The 19,866-nt window shown below is 46.4% G+C and overlaps 1 protein-coding gene across 2 annotated transcripts; it reads left to right on the top strand.

The window, feature by feature from the left end:
* The first annotated feature begins 2,639 nt into the window (after nt 1–2,639).
* LOC141074995 (mediator of RNA polymerase II transcription subunit 28) lies at nt 2,640–18,269 on the top strand. 2 transcript variants are annotated; one of them, XM_073562319.1, is made up of 4 exons: nt 2,640–2,979; nt 8,882–8,948; nt 11,136–11,248; nt 17,981–18,269. In XM_073562319.1, exons 1-4 carry the CDS (start codon nt 2,827–2,829, stop codon nt 18,176–18,178), a joined length of 531 nt encoding a protein of 176 aa, XP_073418420.1. In that variant the 5' UTR covers nt 2,640–2,826; the 3' UTR covers nt 18,179–18,269. The 2 variants fall into 2 exon arrangements, 1 of the variants encoding a protein (XP_073418420.1); XR_012227253.1 differs by lacking the exon at nt 17,981–18,269 and adding an exon at nt 6,330–6,456 and having other exon boundaries at nt 2,842–2,979; nt 11,136–11,156.
* Nucleotides 18,270–19,866: the final 1,597 nt, after the last annotated feature.

Genomic DNA, 19,866 nt, shown 5'->3' with positions numbered 1-19,866 from the left:
GGAAGAAGCGTTACAGTAAGCACTGTTCCCCGGCGCCGGATGCTGATCTTGTCATTCTCCCCTGCTCTGCGGGCGATCAGCACAAGAAGGGGAGACTGATGAGAGCTATAATCAGCACCCGGCGCCGGGGAACAGCACTTGCTGTAATGCTTCTTCCCCGGCGCCGATGCGTGTCGCATGGATGACATCCATGTGTGTTATGCGTATGCACGTGTGATGGATGTTTTGTGGCCAGCGACGACATTGAAAAACGGACATGTCAGCATGTTTTGCCCATGGACACATGGTCTGTGGAACACACTGACATGTGCACAGAGCCATTCACTTGAATAGGCAAATAGCGCTCCGTTCCTCCTGAGTCTCTTCGCATGGCTGTCCAATGGTATAAAATTCTGTGACATACCCATGGTGTCAATATGATCACTGCACCCCTAGATGAATTCACTGAGAGGTGTAAGTCATAAAATGGGGTCACTTATGGGGGGTTCTGCTGTTTTGGCACCTCATGGGCTCTCCCAGTGAGTCATGGCACCTGCAAACCATAACAGTAAAATCTGGCGCTGCTTCCCTTCTTAGCTCTGCCATGCGCCCAAACAGTGGTTTACCCCCACATATGGGGTATCAGCGTACTCAGGACACATTGCACAATAATTCTTGTGGTCCAAATTCTTCTGTTACCCTTGGGAAAATAAAAAATTGGGGTCGAAAAGATCATTTTTGTGGAAAAAATGATTTTTACATTTTTATGGCTCTACGTTATAAATGTGTGTGAAGCACTTGGGGGTTCAGAGTGCTCACCCCACATCTAGATAAGTTCCGTAAGGGGTCTAGTTTCCAAAATGGGGTCACTTGTGGGGGTTTCCACTGTTTAGGCACATTAGGGGCTCTCTAAACGTGACATGGCGTCCGATCTCTATTCCAGCCAACTTTGCATTGAAAAGTAAGACTATGTGCACACGGAGTTTTTTGCCTCTGCGGATTTTGTAGTGAAAACTGCAGATAAATCTGCAGGATTAAAGTCCTGTGGTTTATGTGCGGTTTTACACCTCATAATGGATGAAAAGAATTGACATGCTGCGGATTGTAAACTGCAGCAAAACCGCGCGGAAAAATCCGCAGCATGTGCACAGCGGTTTCCAGTTTACCATTGAAAGCAATGGTACTGTACAACGCAGCTAAATCTGCTGCGGACCAACAGGACCAGAAACGCTGCGGATCCGCAGCAGAATCCGCACCGTGTGCACATGGCCTAAAACGGCGCTCCTTCCCTTCCGAGCTCTGCCATGCGCCAAAACAGTGGTTCCCCCCCACATATGAGGTATCACCGTACTCAGGACAAATTGCACAACACATTTTGGGGTCCAGTTTCTCGTCTTACCGTTGGTAAAAAAAAAAAATTGGATTTGAAGTAATTTTTTTGTGAAAAAATTTAAATGTTCATTTTTTTGAACATTCCAAAACTTCCTGTGAAGCACCTGAAGGGTTAATAAACTTCTTGAATGTGGTTTTGAGCACCGTGAGGGGTGCAGTTTTTAGAACGGTGTCACTTTTGGGTATTTTCTATCATATAGACCCCTCAAAGTGGCTTCATATGTGATGTGGTCCGTAAAAATAAAATGGTGTTGTAAAAAGGAGAAATCGCTGGTCAATTTTTAACCCTTATAACTTCCTAACAAAAAAAATTTGCTGCTCCCAAATTGTGCTGATGTAAAGTAAACACGTGGGAAATGTTACTTAGTAAGTTTTTTGTGTGCTGTGTCTCTGTGATTTAAGGGCATAAAAATTCAAAGTTGGAAAATTGTGAAATTTTCAAAATTTTTGCCAAATTTCCGTTGAAATTTTACCACTGACATGAAGTACAATATGTCACGAGAAAACAATGTCAGAATCACCGGGATCCATGGAAGCGTTCCAGAGTTATGGCCTCATAAAGGGACAGTGGTCAGAATTGTAAATATTGGCCGGTCATGAACGAGCAAACCACCCTTGGGGGTAAAAATATGGGGGAACCACAGAAGTTCGGATCTCCCCACTTCTCCCTATTGCTGCATTCCCTCTGGATCAGTCCGTCATTGTTACTGTCAGTGACATCTGTGATCTGTATGTCAGCCCTTCTCATGCACAGCACCATGGAACCAATGGTGCTATATAAATAATAATAATTCGTAAAAATACGATGTATGAAAATAGAAACTAATCCGCTCAGAAAGCAGCGGAACGAGATAAGAACCAAACCGCCAGGATTATGGGGTTTTTTGGTCGCTGCAACATCGGAAAGTGGCATCAATAAAAACCCCTGGGGGCAAAGAATAACCCTCAGCCCCCGAAAAATGAGAACTCTACAGGAAAATGGCGACGTGATATGTATCTTATCACAACTGTAGAATATAGACTCCAGCCTGGTTCTTTGACCCCTAAAAAAAAGGAAAGGAAAAAAGTTCTGGCTGTTACATCTATGACTGTAGAGCAGTGACTGTCATCTTCTGCTCATGCGCACAAGTGCAGGCCGGGACGGTCCAGCCCTGTATCCATGACTCCCCACCAGTCTGAGCCGCTCGGGCCCTGCTCTCGTTTCCCTGTGCTATGGCGCCATCTGGTGGCTAGAAAAAAAACACGGCTGTAGCTGTTATTCCACGCTTTGCCGCTGTGTGGCGATTCCCAGCTCCGGACATACTTTGTTGTTGGGAAGCACATTCTCTTCCGAAAATAAAGCATTAAAAAAAATCAGTTACCAAATCAATGATGGCGGCGTAGGGCGCATGCCAGTAGTGGTTGTGCAGGAAGACGTCCGGTGACGTCAGTAGCCCTGTTCTGTTCTTCTGTCTCATGGCGTCTTCTCTCAGCGGGATGTTCTCCGGGCAGCCTCCCGGGCCTCCGCCGCCCATGCAGCCTGGAGCAGGGCCTGGCCTGATGTCCACTCCTCCCGGGGCGAAGAACACCAACAGCACCCTGGTGGACGAGCTGGAGTCCTCGTTCGAGGTAGGAACGTGCAGACTGGAAACTGGGGCCGTCCGACTACAACTCCCAGCATTCCCTGATGACGTCAACATGCTGGGAGTTGTAGTTCCACAGCAGCTGCACAGTCTGCACTGCAGATGATGGAGGAGGGACAGGTGTATATTAGTAGTCTGCAGCCTCACTACAAGTCCCAGCATGCACACAGGACACTGGTGCTTCTCTCCCCCAGCTCTGGAGCACTGCAGCCCCCCCACCCCCAGCAGCTCTGGAGCACTGCAGCCCCCCCCCCCCCCCCCCAGCTCTGGAGCACTACAGCCCCCCCCCCCCCCCCCCCCAGCTCTGGAGCACTGCAGCCCCCCCCAGCAGCTCTGGAGCACTGCAGCCCCCCCCCCAGCTCTGGAGCACTGCAGCCCCCCCCCCCCCCCCCAGCTCTGGAGCACTGCAGCCTCCCCTCCCCCCAGCTCTGGAGCACTGCAGCCTCCCCCCCCCCCCCCCCAGCTCTGGAGCACTGCAGCCCCCCCCCCCCCCCCCCCCCGAGCTCTGCTGCAGCCTCCCCCCCTCCCCCCAGCTCTGGAGCACTGCAGCCTCCCCTCCCCCCAGCTCTGGAGCACTGCAGCCTCCCCTCCCCCCAGCTCTGGAGCACTGCAGCCTCCCCCCCCCCCCCCCCCCCCAGCTCTGGAGCACTGCAGCCCCCCCCCCCCCCCCCCGAGCTCTGCTGCAGCCTCCCCCCCTCCCCCCAGCTCTGGAGCACTGCAGCCTCCCCTCCCCCCAGCTCTGGAGCACTGCAGCCTCCCCCCCCCCCCCCCCGCTCTGGAGCACTGCAGCCCCCCCCGGCTCTGGAGCTGTATACCTAACATCTTGGTCTGAGGGAAGAGATGATTTGTATTTTGCCTCCTCTATGGCAGACCCCGCTGACTTCTGTAACGGCGGCTCCGGTGTATTACCGGGGAGTTAGATGGAGGGGTCTGCATGCCGCCATGTCGGGAACACCGGGGTCTATGCACCACAATAACCAGCATTCCCTCTGTTCTAAGGGTGTGCTCACATTTCGCTCTGTCACCGTTCCTTGTCCCTGTTGGGGCTTATGTCCGAACCTCCCCGAAAAACGGGTTTCGGACCCATGAGCTGACGGGGCCATAGACTATAATGGTGGTGACAGGGCGAGCGTGGGCTCTGACGTGCGTCATTTTCAGGTGTATGTGACTACTGGAGGCGGCCGCTCGGACAGAGGAGACTGTGTCTAGTAGGTGTACACGCCCGAAAATGATGGACGTTCGAGCCCATGCTCGCTCTGTCAGCACCATTGTAGTCTATGGCCCTGTTGGCGAATATGTCCGAATCCTGTTTTGTGGGGGACGGTGAAGTAACCATCGACAGCGCCGCTGACCGGGGGGATAGACGCAATGTGAAGGCACCCTAAGGTATGTTCACACTGAGTGAAAAACAATTGGAAAACTTCCTATTCATTTCTATGGGAAATCCTCTGTGCTGTTCATATGATGAGGGTTTTCCTTTTAGAGTAGCTGCTGTTTTCATTTCTATGTCATGAATTGATAGGACACATGAAGATTAGACACGTTGTAATACATCAGAGAAATCTGCTTCTTTCTTATTCTCAAAATCCCATTACTGAGACAGGAGAAGACAGTTCACTGTAGAGAGGAGGGGGAGGAGCTCTGCCTTTAGCTCCTCCTCCCTCATCTACATAGAATCTTATCGGCACCAACTGTCTTCCGTCTCATTAATGTAACAATGAATTCCGATTTTAACCAAGAATTGATTATTTTTAAAGTGATCAGTCCAGGAGGAGAAGAAATCAGATTTCTCTGAAAACATAGTTGTTGGACTTGTTTCCACTCAAGAAAGTATTGTGTGAACGTGTCCTAATGGTTTCCAGTGGTTTGTTAGGGTGATGCTGGGTGCGGCCACACAGAAACTTTTTCCATCACACAAGTTGGCGCAGTCTGAGATCGGTTACTGACTTAGGATAAAAGCCAAACCAGAATCTGTTTGCTGACACATGTTTGGAAGGTGTAACTCCTCCTCAGTGCAAAGCATGAGATCTGATTTGGTGTATGAGAGGCATCTGACTTGGGTCTACGGGGTAACAATCTCCATGTTTAGAGTGACATGTCTAGAATGCCAGTGTAAGGAGACTTAAAGGCCATACAATGCTCCTGGGAGGTATGTCACTCTCCACAAAGAGAGATGCCACCCTTTAGACCTCAGTCAGAGGCCTCTCCATACAGCAAAATTAGATCTCATGCTTTGCACTGAGGAGGGGTAATATCTCAAAACACGTCTGCAAGTTGAGATTTTGGTTTGACTTTTATCCAAAGTCATATGGCAAGGCTCGTTAAAGGGTCGATACTTAATTTTAGGATCGCTACTTCCAGTAGATGGCGCTAGAGTTCAAGTCCTCTTACTCTCTGAAGAGACAATTTGCATATTTAATTTCCCAGAGGAGCATTGTATGGCCTATAAGCCTCCTTACCCTGGCATGTCGCTCTCCAGGAGGAGAAACAGGGCACTTACATGTAAGTGCAGCCAATTTACATCTATGGTGTCTAACCTGTTAGGAAATCACAACTCTCTGCATGTGAAGATCAGCTCTCCACCCTCCTGTCAAAATCATGGGCGGACATACTGCCGGTTCAACCTGTGCAACTGCACAGGGGCCCAGAGCCTCCAGGGGGCCCTGCAAGGCGGCTAATGAGGAGGGCAATTTGGCCGGTTTCTCCGGGCCCGAGGGGCAATGATATGATGGGGTGATGGGGAGAAGGCCGTGATGGGGAGAGGGCAATTATGGGATGGTGGGGAAAAATGAAATGATGATGGGGTGGTGGGGGAGAATGCAATGATGGTGGTGGAAAGGGCAATGAATGGGGGAGGTGGAGGTGGTGGAATGGGCAATGATGGGAGTGGTGGGGGAGAAAGCCAAAATAGTGGTGGGGGAGAAGAAAATGATGGAGGTGGTGAAGAGGGCAATGATGGCTTGGGGGAGAGGACAATAATGAGATGTGAGGGGAGGAGAACAATGAGGCGTGTGGGGGATTGGGATGGGAGGAAGGGGGACTTATAATTGCCTTAGGAACAGGGGGAGGTGGAGGAAGACATTATTATTATTACTTACTATGTCTAACACAGTCCCTAATTATATAGTGTACTCACTAATTCTGTATAACATCATCCTTAGTTACATAGTTTCCTCTTTTATTATGTATAACACCGTCCCTTATTACGTACCATCCTCTCTAGTTATATATGGTGCCGTCCCTTATTATATACCTTCCTCTGCTGTTATGTACAGTGCTGTCTCTTACATAGTGTATTCTTGCCCTCTTTTATTACATAGTCCCCTCTCTTTTTAGATATAAAATGACTGCTGATCGAGGAGCCGGTGACCAGGCTACCAGTCCATCAGCTCCTCCATTAGAAAAGAAGCTTTCCCATGCTCCATCAGCCATCATTGCATTATACAGCTAACAAGACAGGACGGTAAGTAATAAAAAACAGGGCTCTATATAATTCAAAATGCAAGGGACCGTACTGTACATAAACGAGAGGGCACACTGTAAGGGACAGCAATATACATAATAAAGGAGATTATGTAATATATATACATGTATGTGTGTGTGGCTATATACACACGTAGCTTTGACGCCATAAAAGGAGGGGGGCCCAGACACATTTTTTGCACAGGGGCCCCAAGCTGTCAGTGTCCGCCCCTGGTCAAGATCACACCTCACCACTTGTACGCTTGACCCACTCCCGTCCCACCTCATCCCTAACCTTGCCACAGTCTTCATCCCAACTCTAACACACCTCTTCAACCTTTCACTTACAAATGGTGTCTTTCCCTCTTAATGTGTACAAACTGTAAAGCGCTGCGTAATATGTTAGCGCTATATAAAAATAAAGATTATTATCCTTTAAACATGCCTCAATCACACCCATCCTCAAAAAGCCCTCCCTCGACCCATCCTCTGTGTCTAACTATCGCCCGATATCTCTTCTCCCTTATGCCTCAAAACTACTGGAACAGCATGTATATCTTGAACTGTCCTCCCACCTCTCCTCCTGTTCCCTATGTGATCGGTTACAATCTGGCTTCCGACCACATCACTCAACTGAAACTGCCCTAACTAAAGTCACCAAGGACCTACTAACCGCCAAGAGCAAGCGACACTACTCTGTCCTCCTTCTCCCGGACCTGTCTTTCTCCTTTGACACCGTGGACCACTCTCTCCTGCTACAAATTCTCTCATCTCTTGGCATCACAGGCTTGGCCCTATCCTGGATCTCATCATACCTAACAGACCGAACATTTAGTGTCTCCCTCTCACACACCACCTCCTCACCGCGCCCCCTGTCTGTTGGTGTTCAAGGCTCAGTTCTAGGACCCCTACTCTTCTCCATCTACACCTTCAGCCTGGGACAGCTCATAGAATCCCACGGTTTGCAGTATCACCTGTACGCCAATGACACGCAGATCTACCTATCTGGACCTGACCTCACCTCCTTACTGACCAAAATCCCACAATGTCTGTCTGCTGTTTCAGCCTTCTTTTCTGCTCGCTTTCTCAAAGTGAACATGGACAAAACAGAATTCATCATCTTTCCCCCATCTCACTCTACTCCTACACCAGACCTATCCATCATTGTCAATGGCTGCTCACTTTCCCCAGTCCCGCATGCTCTGTGCCTTGGGGTCTTCCTCAACTCTGCCCTCTCTTTCAAACCACATATCTAAGCCCTTACCTCCTCATGCCGCCTCAAACTCAATTATTTCCCGGATCCGCGCATTCCTCAACCATGAAACCACAAAAACACTAGTGCATGCCCTTATCTCCTGCCTCGACTACTGCAACCCCCTACTCTCTGGCCTCCCCTCCAGCACTCTGGCACCACTCCAATCCATCCTGCACTCTGCTGCCCGACTAATCCACCTGTCTCCCCGTTATTCCCCAGCCTCCCCCCTATGCCAGGCCCTTCAATAGCTTCCTATTGCCCAGAGGCTCCAGTTCAAAACCTTAACCATAACATACAAAGCCACCCACAACCTGTCTCCCCCATACATCTGTCACATGGTCTCCCGGTACCTAATCGCACGCAACCTTCGATCATCTCAAGATCTCCTCCTCTACTCCCCCGGTATCTTTTTCCCACCACAACCACATACAAGACTTCTCCTGTGCTTCCCCCATACTCTGTAACGCTCTGCCGCAACACATCAGACTCTCACCAATAACGGAAACCTTCAAGAAGAACCTGAAGATCCACCTGTTCCGACACACAACCAGCACGACCTGCTCTACCCTCTCCTACTGTATCCTCACCCATCCCTGTAGACTGTGAGCCATCGCGGGCAGGGTCCCCTCTCCTTATGTACTTGTGTGTCCCTTGTCTTACAAATGTTTATTATACTTGTCTATATTTCTCATTTCACATGTAAAGTGCCTTGGAATAAATGGTGCTATATAAATGTATATTAATAATGTGTTAGGGCGTGCTGGGAGTTGTAGTTTTGTAACAGCTGGAAATCACTGAAATACGGAAGAAATTGTTAGTGTTTCCAGTACTCGGCGCATTGGGACAACGTCTGGTCTGTGCGCCCTGAGCTATACACAGCATCCCTTACTACAATGTTTCTACTTTAGGGGTGTTTCACCCCAATCCTTCCCTGACTGCCCGGCCGTGCATGGAGATCAGACATGTCCCGTCCTCTTCTGGGTGCTTGCAGGGCAGCCATGTTCCTGCCCACTGTCAGTTTCATGGTTTTCCGCAGCTTGTTGGAGATGGCAGCTGTCACTCACACTTGCTCCACAGAGAAGGACTTCTAGTCGGGGCAACGCTGTAACATGGCCGCCTCAGAAATGGTATAATCCATTGTAGATGTAATTCGTTTTCCTCTCTATTACAGGCTTGCTTTGCTTCTCTCGTGAGCCAGGACTATGTGAACGGCACAGACCAGGAGGAGATCCGCACAGGTAACATACGCCGAGATGCTGAGTCTCTGTCGTTTATAGGGATTTTACTTCTTTTACCAAATTTATCCAAATAGCTCTCCATACAAACCAGGTGATGGCACCATAGCTCAGAGGTCGTTATTACTCATTATTACCTTTTTTGATGCTGCTTTGGCTTTTGTTGTCTAAATTACATAGTGGGGAAAAAAGTATTTAGTCAGCCACCAATTGTTCAAGTTCTCCCACTTAAAATGATGAGAGGCCTGTAATTGACATAATAGGTAGACCACAACTATGAGAGTCAAAATGAGAAAACAAATCCAGAAAATCACTTTGTCTGATTTGGCAAGAATTATTTTTCAAATTAAGGAGGAAAATAAGTATTTGGTCATCTAAAAACATGCAAGATTTCTGGCTCTCATAGACCTGTAACTTCTTCTTTAAGAGGCTCCTCTGTCCTCAACTCATTACCTGTAGTAATGGCACCTGTTTGAACTTATCAGTATAAAAGTCACCTGTCCACAACCTCAAACAGTCACACTCCAAACTCCACTATGGTGAAGACCAAAGAGCTGTCGAAGGACACCAGAAACACAATTGTAGCCCTGCACCAGGCTGGGAAGACTGAATCTGCAATAGGCAAGCAGCTTGGTGTGATGAAATTAACTGTGGGAGCAATAATAAGAAAATGGAAGTCATAAAAGACCACTGATGATCTCCCTCGATCTGGGGCTCCACGCAAGATGTCACACCATGGGGTCAAAATGATCACAAGAACGGTGAGCAAAAACCCAGAACCACAAGGGGGGACCTAGTGAATGACCTGCATAGAAATGGGACTGCCGTAACAAAGGCTACTTTCAGTAACGCACTATACCGCCAGGGACTGAGATCCTCCAGTGCCAGACATGTCCCCCTGCTTAAGCCAGTACATGTCCGGGGCCGTCTGAAGTTTGTTAAAGAGCATTTGGTTTATCCAGAAGAGTATTGGGAGAATGTCATATGGTCTGATGAAACCAAAGTAGAACTGTTTGGTAGAAACAAAACTCGTCGTGTTTGGAGGAGACAGAATGCGGAGTTGCATACAAAGAACACCATACCTACTGTGAAGCATGGGGATGGCAACATCATGCTTTGGGGCTGTTTCTCTGCCAAGGGACCAGGACGACTGATCCGTGTACACGAAAGAATGAATGGGGCCCATGTATCGTGAGACTTTGAGTGCAAATCTCCTACCATCAGCAAGGGCATTGCAGATGAAACGTGGATGGGTCTTTCAGCATAATGATCCCAACACACACCACCAGGGCAACGAAGGTGTGGCTTCGTAAGAAGCACATGAAGGTCCTGGAGTGGCCTAGTCAGTATCCAGGTCTCAACCTCATAGAAAACTTTTGGAGGGATTTGAAAGTCTGTGTTGCCAAGCAACAGGCCCAAAACATCACTGCTCTAGAGGAGATCTGCATGGAGGAATGGGCCAACATACCACCAACAGTGTCGCCAACCTTGTGAAGACTTACTGAAATCGTAATTGGATTTGTTTTCTCATTTTGACTCTCATAGTTGTGGTCTACCTATGATGTCAATTACAGGCCTCTCTCATCTTTTTAAGTGGGAGAACTTGCACAATTGGTGGCTGACTAAATACTTTTTTTCCCTCACTGTATGTGAAGAACTACAGATCCAATGATTCCTCTTCCACCACACAGACATTTCTTATAGTTAAAAAGTAATTACTCACATAACACAGCTCCGGTACTGAAACTGTTCAGTCTGCTGCCCAGCTTGAGAAACACAATCCATTAAGAGACATGGAGGCTGAGGAGAGATGTGGGATCAGTGGAAATGAGAGGTTTATGATGTGTGACGGCCTGTACTCGATGGTGGGGAGATTACAGCGTACTGGACGTAATACAAGGAGGGAATAAATGCCAGGAGCGTGGAAATGTGACTGCATTTGTGAGAGAGTTTAGATAAATCACCATAAACTCATGTGAGCTCCATTTATACTTTTTTTTTTTTTTCTGAAAGTGTCCGTTATTCCAGATAGGCACAGAGACGTAGCAGACGGTCCCCTTACTGCTGAAATGTTTTGAAAGCGCTTTACTGCAAATGTCTGTCTACAGCCCCAGCCCAGGGGTCCATGCTGCGTCTGTTATGTGGTAGCACCAGTCTGAAACGTTCCCGGTCTTCTTCTCTCCTCCTCAGGTGTTGAACAGTGTATTCAGAAGTTCCTGGATGTGGCCAGACAAACAGAATGTTTCTTCCTACAGAAGAGATTGCAGCTGTCTGTCCAGAAGCCGGAGCAGGTTATTAAGGAGGTGAATATCCTACTGTGAGGACCATGTCATCTCCTCACTACTCCTAAGGATGATGTCTCCATAGCAAACTGGCTTATCTCAAAGAGGTCTCCAGGACTTAAACCCCATACACATTTGATTAATGTCAGCTGAGCCCACTGATATCTCCAGGATTGTCCCACAGTCTGTGTCTGGAATTCCTCTGACAGTTTGTTGGGGGGGGCATAATGAAATGGAAGGTCTGATTTTTGGCCTGCCGATCGCATTGTCTCCCTGAGATAATCTGCAGCCAGACGTGCCAGGCGATGGCTCCCTCATAGAAAACGCGGGACGCGCGCCTCTTGTGTATGAGAGAGGCGGCTGGAATGTCTGCCATCTGAATGATTGCTCAAAAAGAGACTGTTGGCGCTGAAGACTGTTCCAACCATGAACAGGCGCTTGGTGCACCATTGGTGTGGCCAAACAGTTCAGTGCACCTTTTCACATACTTGTTTTCACTTTTATCAGCGCCCTTTTACTGACTTTATAAAGCCAGAGCTGTCAATCAAAATAGAGGGGGTGAAGATGGGGGAAAACAAGCAGGTGGGAAACTGCACGGGACTGTTTGCCACATCAGAATAGTCATTCTCTGCTGACAGAATCCCTTTAAACATTCATGACCTGTCCTTGGGGCCCGTACTGATTAGTGCTATGAAAGGGCCAAAGCTGCAGCCCCATTCACGGCCACACTTGTATGTACAGGGCTGCAATAAGGGAGTTGTGCCACTAAGTCTGAGTTCACACGTGGCGTTTTTTTCGCGTTTCCGCAGCGGTTTTAACCGCTCGATTTTGCCGCGAAAACGCGAAAAATAAGCATCCCATGCATTCCTATGGGATTCCGCAATGCTGTACTAATGCTGCGGTTTTTACCGCGGCGGAATCGCTTCGTGGTAAAAACCGCAGCATGCTCATTAATTTGCGGAATCGCGGCGATCCCGCACCCATAGGAATGCATTGTTCCGTTTACTTTCCGCATGTGGCTGTGCACACCATGCGGAAAGTAAGCAGAGCATTTGCGGATGGTACCCACGGTCCAGAGGAGAGGAGACTGTCCTGTAAAAAATAGAATTTAAAAATAAAAAATATTGTTATTCTTACCTTCCGGCGTCCCGCGCAGTCTTCCCGCTTCTCTTCACGCTCTCGTTCCCAGTAATCCTTTGCGAAAATGCCCACGATGGCGTCCGCTCTCGCGGGATCGCGAAGTCTCGCGGTCATTCGCGCGACGTCATCGCGAATTACCGCGAGACGTCACGATCCCGCGAGAACTGACGTCATCGTGGGCATTTTCGCAAAGGATTACTGGGAACGGATGCGCGGGACGTCGGAGGGTAAGAATAACACCATTTTTTATTTTTTTTTTTTACATTTTATCTTTTACTACTGATGCTGCATAGGCGGCCTCAGTAGTAAAAAGTTGGTCACACTTGTCAAACACTATGTTTGATGAGTGTGCCCAACCTGTCAATCAGTTCTCCAAGCGATGCTACAGATCGCTTGGAGAACGCTAGCACTTTGCAAGCTAATTACGCTTGCAAAATGCTAGTTTTTCCGCGGGAAAATCGCGGGAATTTAAAATGCGATTTTCCCGTGGACTGGAATTCCGGAATTCTCGCGGTAATTTCCACGAGAGTTCCGGTACGTGTGCACTTAGCCTTACAGGCATAACACGCTATATAAGACATGTGCGGCCCCATCCAGCCCTGCCCAAGAAATAAAACCGTATATCACTTTACCTGGAGGGTTATCTATCTACCTGTGTACCCTAACAGACCTTACTGTAAGACAACATGGTCGCTCAGGTGGCAATAGTATCCATTGTAAGGCTGATGGAGCGCTGTGGGGGAACTAAAGGTTATGTCCACACTTTGCATGTTTGTGGCTGATGTCCCGTGTGGATTTGCATGTGGAAATCCAGAACGTAATACAGTACCAGCTAACTGACATGATAAATCTCATTTATACAGTTAGGTCCATATATATTTGGACAGAGACAACATTTTTCTAATTTTGGTTCTAGACATTACCACAATGAATTTTAAACAAAACAATTCAGATGCAGTTGAAGTTCAGACTTTCAGCTTTCATTTGAGGGTATCCACATTAAAATTGGATGAAGGGTTTAGGAGTTTCAGCTCCTTAACATGTGCCACCCTGTTTTTAAAGGGACCAAAAGTAATTGGACAGATTAAATAATTGTAAATAAAATGTTCATTTCTAGTACTTGGTTGAAAACGCTTTGTTGGCAATGACTGCCTGAAGTCTTGAACTCATGGACATCACCAGACGCTGTGTTTCTTCATCTTTGATGCTCTGCCAGGCCTTCACTGCGGTGGTTTTCAGTTGCTGTTTGTTTGTGGGCCTTTCTGTCTGAAGTTTAGTCTTTAACAAGTGAAATGCATGCTCAATTGGGTTGAGATCAGGTGACTGACTTGGACATTCAAGAATATTCCACTTCTTTGCTTTAATAAACTCCTGGGTTGCTTTGGCTTTATGTTTTGGGTCATTGTCCATCTGTAGTATGAAACGACGACCAATCAGTTTGGCTGCATTTGGCTGGATCTGAGCACACAGTATGGCTCTGAATACCTCAGAATTCATTCGGCTGCTTCTGTCCTGTGTCACATCATCAATAAACACTAGTGACCCAGTGCCACTGGCAGCCATGCATGCCCAAGCCATCACACTGCCTCCGCCGTGTTTTACAGATGATGTGGTATGCTTTGGATCATGAGCTGTACCACGCCTTCGCCATACTTTTCTCTTTCCATCATTCTGGTAGAGGTTGATCTTGGTTTCATCTATCCAAAGAATGTTCTTCCAGAACTGTGCTGGCTTTTTTAGATGTTTTTTTAGCAAAGTCCAGTCTAGCCTTTTTATCCTTGATGCTTATGAGTGGCTTGCACCGTGCAGTGAACCCTCTGTATTTACTTTCATGCAGTCTTCTCTTTATGGTAGATTTGGATATTGATACGCCTACCTCCTGGAGAGTGTTGGTCACTTGGTTGGCCGTTGTGAAGGGGTTTCTCTTCACTATAGAGACTATTCTGCGATCATCCACCACTGTTGTCTTCCGTGGGCACCCAGGTCTTTTTGCTTTGATGAGTTCACCAGTGCTTTCTTTCTTTCTCAGGATGTACCAAACTGTAGATTTTGCCACTCCTAATGTTGTAGCAATTTCTCGGATGGGTTTTTTCTGTTTTTGCAGCTTAAGGATGGCTTGTTTCACCTGCATGGAGAGCTCCTTTGACGCATGTTTCCTTCACAGCAAAACATCCTAAATGCAAGCACCACACCTCAAATCAACTCCAGGCCTTTTATCTGATTAATTGAGAATGACATAATGAAGGGATTGCCCACAAATGTCCATGAAATAGCCTTGGAGTCAATTGTCCAATTACTTTTGGTCCCTTTAAAAACAGGGTGGCACATGTTAAGGAGCTGAAACTCCTAAACCCTTCATCCAATTTTAATGTGGATACCCTCAAATGAAAGCTGAAAGTCTGAACTTCAACTGCAGCTGAATTGTTTTGTTTAAAATTCATTGTGGTAATGTCTAGAACCAAAATTGGAAAAATGTTGTCTCTGTCCAAATATATATGGACCAAACTGTACGTTGCTGATCATTTTTGTGCAGAAATTGACGCGTTAATCCGTGTTGTGGAATTGTAGATTTCACTTTCTGCAACGCATAGTCTGAAATCTTTTTCAATTTCTCAGCAAAACAGCTCATGTTACATACTGATAAGATGCAGAAGAATCAAATGCAAATCTGCTATTCATGGAGATATCCTACAGGGATTGTCCAGAAGGATTAGAAAACCATGGCTGCTTTATTCCAGAAACAGCTGTCCACGTTAATTTCCACGAAGCTGAGCTGCAGTACCAGACATTCCTGGCTGACAGATATGACACTTTCTAGAAGAAAGTAGTCATGTATTTTAGATCCTAGAAAACCCCTTTAAATATAACCATAGTAGACATCAGGGCTATGGAGTCGGTAAGCCAAACCTGCGACTGACTCCTCAATTTCCCTTACACCAACTCCACGACTCCGACTCCCACATATATTGCTTATATTTAAGTGAAAAATTTATTGTAGTACAATGTGAACATCAGACATTTAATCATTTCTATGATCCAATAATCAAGATATTTAGAACATAATATTTATTGGAATACAACTTTAGAACACAAAAAACTGTAATAAATTGTAAATATGTAATACACTGTATACATGTACATGTATACGGTACAGACCAACGTTTGGACACACCACCTCATTCAGAGTTTTCTTTTCATGACTATGAAAATTGTAGATTCATTCTGAAGGCATCAAAACAATGAATTAACACATGTGGAATTATATAAAGTGTGAAAGAACTGAAAATATGTCTTATATTCTAGATTCTTCAAAGTAGCCACCTTTTGCTTTGATTACTGCTTTGCACACTCTTGGCATTCTCTTGATGAGCTTCAAGTGGTAGTCACCAGAAATGGTCTTCCAACAGTCTTGAAGGAGTTCCCAGAGATGCTTAGCACTTGTAGGCCCTTTTTCCTTCACTCACCCCAAACCATCTCGATTGGGTTCAGGTCTGGTGACTGTGGAGGCCAGGTCATCTGGTGTAGCACCCCATCACTCTCCTTCTTGGTCAAATAGCCCTTACACAGCCTGGAGGTGTGTTTGAGGCCGTTGTCCTGTTGAAAAATAAATGATGGTCCAACTAAACACAAACTGGATGGAATAGCATGCCGCTGCAAGATGCTGTGGTAGCCATGCTGGTTCAGTATGCCTTCAATTTTGAATAAATCCCCAAGAGTGTCACCAGCAAAGCACCCCCACACCATCACACCTCCTCCTCCATGCTTCACGGTGGGAACCAGGCATGTAGAGTCCATCCGTTCACCTTTTCTGCGTCGCACAAAGACACGGTGGTTGGAACCAAAGATCTCAAATTTGGACTCATCAGACCAAAGCACAGATTTCCACTGGTCTAATGTCCATTCCTTGTGTTCTCTAGCCCAAACAAGTCTCTTCTGCTTGTTGCCTGTCCTTAGCAGTGGTTTCCTAGCAGCTATTTTACCATGAAGGCCTGCTGCACAAAGTCTCCTCTTAACAATTGTTGTAGAGATGTGTCTGCTGCTAGAACTCTGTGTGGCATTGACCTGGTCTCTAATCTGAGCTGCTGTTAACCTGCGATTTCTGAGGCTGGTGACTCGGATGAACTTATCCTCCGCAGCAGGGGTGACTCTTGGTCTTCCTTTCCTGGGGCGGTCCTCATGTGAGCCAGTTTCTTTGTAGCGCTTAATGGTTTTTGCCAATGCACTTGGGGACACTTTCAAAGTTTTCCAAATTTTTCAGACTGGCTAACCTTCATTTCTTAAAGTAATGATGGCCACTCCTTTTTCTTTACTTAGCTGCTTTTTTCTTGCCATAATACAAATTCTAGCAGTCTATTCAGTAGGACTATCAGCTGTGTATCCACCAGACTTCTGCACAACACAACTGATGGTCCCAACCTCATTTATAAGGCAAGAAATCCAACTTATTAAACCTGACAGGGCACACCTGGGAAGTGAAAACCTTTTCCAGTAACTACCTCTTGTAGCTCATCAAGAGAATGCCAAGAGTGTGCAAAGCAGAAATCAAAGCAAAAGGTGGCTACTTTGAAGAACCTAGAAAATAAGACATACAGTATTTTCAGTAGTTTCACACTCTTTTGTTAATTATATAATTCCACATGTGTTAATTCATAGTTTTGATGCCTTCAGAGTGAATCTACAATTTTCATAGTCATGAAAATAAAGAAAACGCTTTGATTGAGAAGGTGTGTCCAAACTTTTGGCCTGTACTGTGTGTGTGTGTATATAATAAACACACACACTATGACTTATCTCGGCTAAGAGAAACCCTAGACCCTCAGGCTTCATTCACACTATGGGCGTAGCCAGGATCAAACCTAGCGGGGGAGGCAGAATCTCATACTGTTCCGCAGAATTTCATACTGCACACCTCAGCTGCTGCAGAACCTCATACTTCACACCCCTACACTTGAAAATAAAGCCTGCATCTTAAGAAGATGTGGTGATAAATGCAGTCTATTTATTCCAACTATCAGTTGATGTTACTGAAGACGAGCAATGCCTGTCCTGGGCGTCCTTTTGGGCAGCTATGAGATGTACCTGACTGGTGCTAAAAAAAGGAGTGTTAGTCTGTGTGCTATCCAGCGTTCATTCTTTTTGGTACAGATGTGATATGGATAAATGGATATATAGAGCAGATTTCTAATCTACTTTTGCTATTGAAAACATTATCTATGAGCTCGTGATGCGGTTTTTTTAAAAAGCTGATCTGCTTTTGCAACTGAAAAACGTATCCTCAAAAAACGCTGGAAAAACGCTGTGTGTGAATGTAGCCTTAGATCAGGAATAGAACAGCCATTTATAGGACATTTCATAACTTTCCCAAATTCCTATGAAAAAATATTCTGCATTGAACTACTGTACCCAATTTATTATATATTTTAGGAGTCGGAGTCGGTCCATTTTATACCGACTCCAACAAAATGAGCACCGACCACGACTCCGACTCCACAGCCCTGGTAGACATAACAGCAAACCTCCTCCTGCCAGGAAGCATTGTTTGCTGTTTGCCATCATCAAACCCTTGCTACAATATAAATTGCCTTTTTTTTTTTCTACATTTGCTCCTGATAGGATGTGACAGAACTGAGGAGCGAGCTGCAGAGGAAGGAAGCGCTCATTCAGAAGCACCTGGCTAAGCTACGGAGCTGGCAGCAAGTCCTAGAGGAGATTAATGGTCCGCCTAAGAAGCCAAGCGAAATGCCACAAGGGCCTCTGGCATTCCTGGAGCAAGCCTCTGCCAATATCCCTGCGCCAATGAAGCAGACGTGACCTGAAGGACAAATTGTAAAGAATATTTTTGTTTGTTTTTTTTTATACTATATTTTGGAAAGGGGAGTCAATTAAAAAATGCTTCTATAAACTGGTGTATTTCAGTGTTTCTTAATGTTTCCAAGTGTCAGATTCAAAAAAGCTAAAATACTCTGTCCTGCGCAGTAAGTGTCACATGTATGACGGGCAGAGAACTGAGGTGGTGCAAAAATAATAGAAGTGTCCATCTGAGTACATGATAGAGAAAGGAAAGCGTACCTTGCGCAGATCGTAGTAAGAAAAAACAGAGTTTGGGTTGTTTTTTACCTGAGCCTGTTGTGTCAGAGCAGGCACAGCGCTGAGGAATAATGAGGCGATTCTGATTTTCTGTTGCTCCACCTGCTGGACTCTGACATCCAGGCAGAAATCCAAGGAAGGGAGAAAAATCGGGGTTTGGTTCAGTGCTGCCATGGATGATGAGGTGATGTACCACTGGGGTCATTGTATAAAAGCTTTCATCGTTGCTTCGTGTTTCGGAGACGGTCTAGCCCCTTCATCAGGCTGGACTATATACACGATGAATACCCATGATTTTATACACTCCTATAGAACATATATCAAATGAATCCAACTTGTGATCTGTTGGCAAACTAGCTGACACCCAGACCAGAGGGTGCTACCGTTGAAATAGAAAGAACGGTCTTAGTTGCAACAGATCCTTATAATTGTCCATCTGGAAATGAGAGAACACAATTTCTGCATTCGAATCCAGGCTTGTGCTCACAGGCTCTGAGTTGTGCAAAGCTGCCGCACATCTGCCTGGTCCTTAACCCCTTTCCGACATTGGGCATAATAATACGCCAATGTCAGACAACCTCCTTTTGATGTGAGCCCACTTCTTTTCCAGCACGTCAGCTGTTTTGAACAGCTGACATGTGCCCAGAACAGCCGCGGTTGGAATCGCGATCCACCCTCGGCTATTAACCCGTTAAATGCCACTGTCAAACTCTTGACAGCGGCATTTAACACGCACTTTCGGCAAGCGAGCCGGAAATCCGCCTATCGGTGACCCTCGTCACGTGATTGCGGGTCACCGATGGGTTGGCATAACTACCATAGGTCTCCGGTAGATATCTATGATTGTCACTGCCGTATTGCTATGAGCGCCGCCCTTAGAGAAAGCTGGCCACCCCGGCGAAATGCACGTCAGTGACTTCATCCCAAGTAGAATATTATCTCAGACTAATGAAGGCACTATTCGTATATCCACCGCCACGCTACTCCCCGTCAGATCTCTGATTGAGACACGGGTAATGAGATTTAGGGACTGGCGGGCTGATATCAATCCTCACATGGTCTCCTGACACGAGACATGAAGAAGAGCGATCTTAATTGCAGCGCAGACGATCCCCGTAGTTAACACCGACAGGTGGATCGGGGATCACCGGCATTCATACTTACTACACTATTGGCAGACGGCGGCACAATTGCCTATCTTCTTTAGTTTGCAGTTGTGCAACTAGCAGAGTGGTTTGAGTTGCAGTGCCGATGATACCCCCAGCCGACACCGATGTACTTCTCTGCCCACAGCTTTACAGTGCCACAATTATGTATCTGCAGGTAATACATAATAATAATTATCCAAGTGCTGCATAATACAAGCCTCTGAATTTAATACAATAACGGGAACATTTAGGGTGTGACATCAA

This window comes from Dendrobates tinctorius, unplaced genomic scaffold, assembly GCF_039654945.1.
Source record: "Dendrobates tinctorius isolate UK_male_01 unplaced genomic scaffold, ASM3965494v1 ptg000347l, whole genome shotgun sequence".
Lineage (NCBI taxonomy): Eukaryota > Metazoa > Chordata > Amphibia > Anura > Dendrobatidae > Dendrobates > Dendrobates tinctorius.
This window is presented reverse-complemented; position numbering and strand designations above follow the sequence as displayed.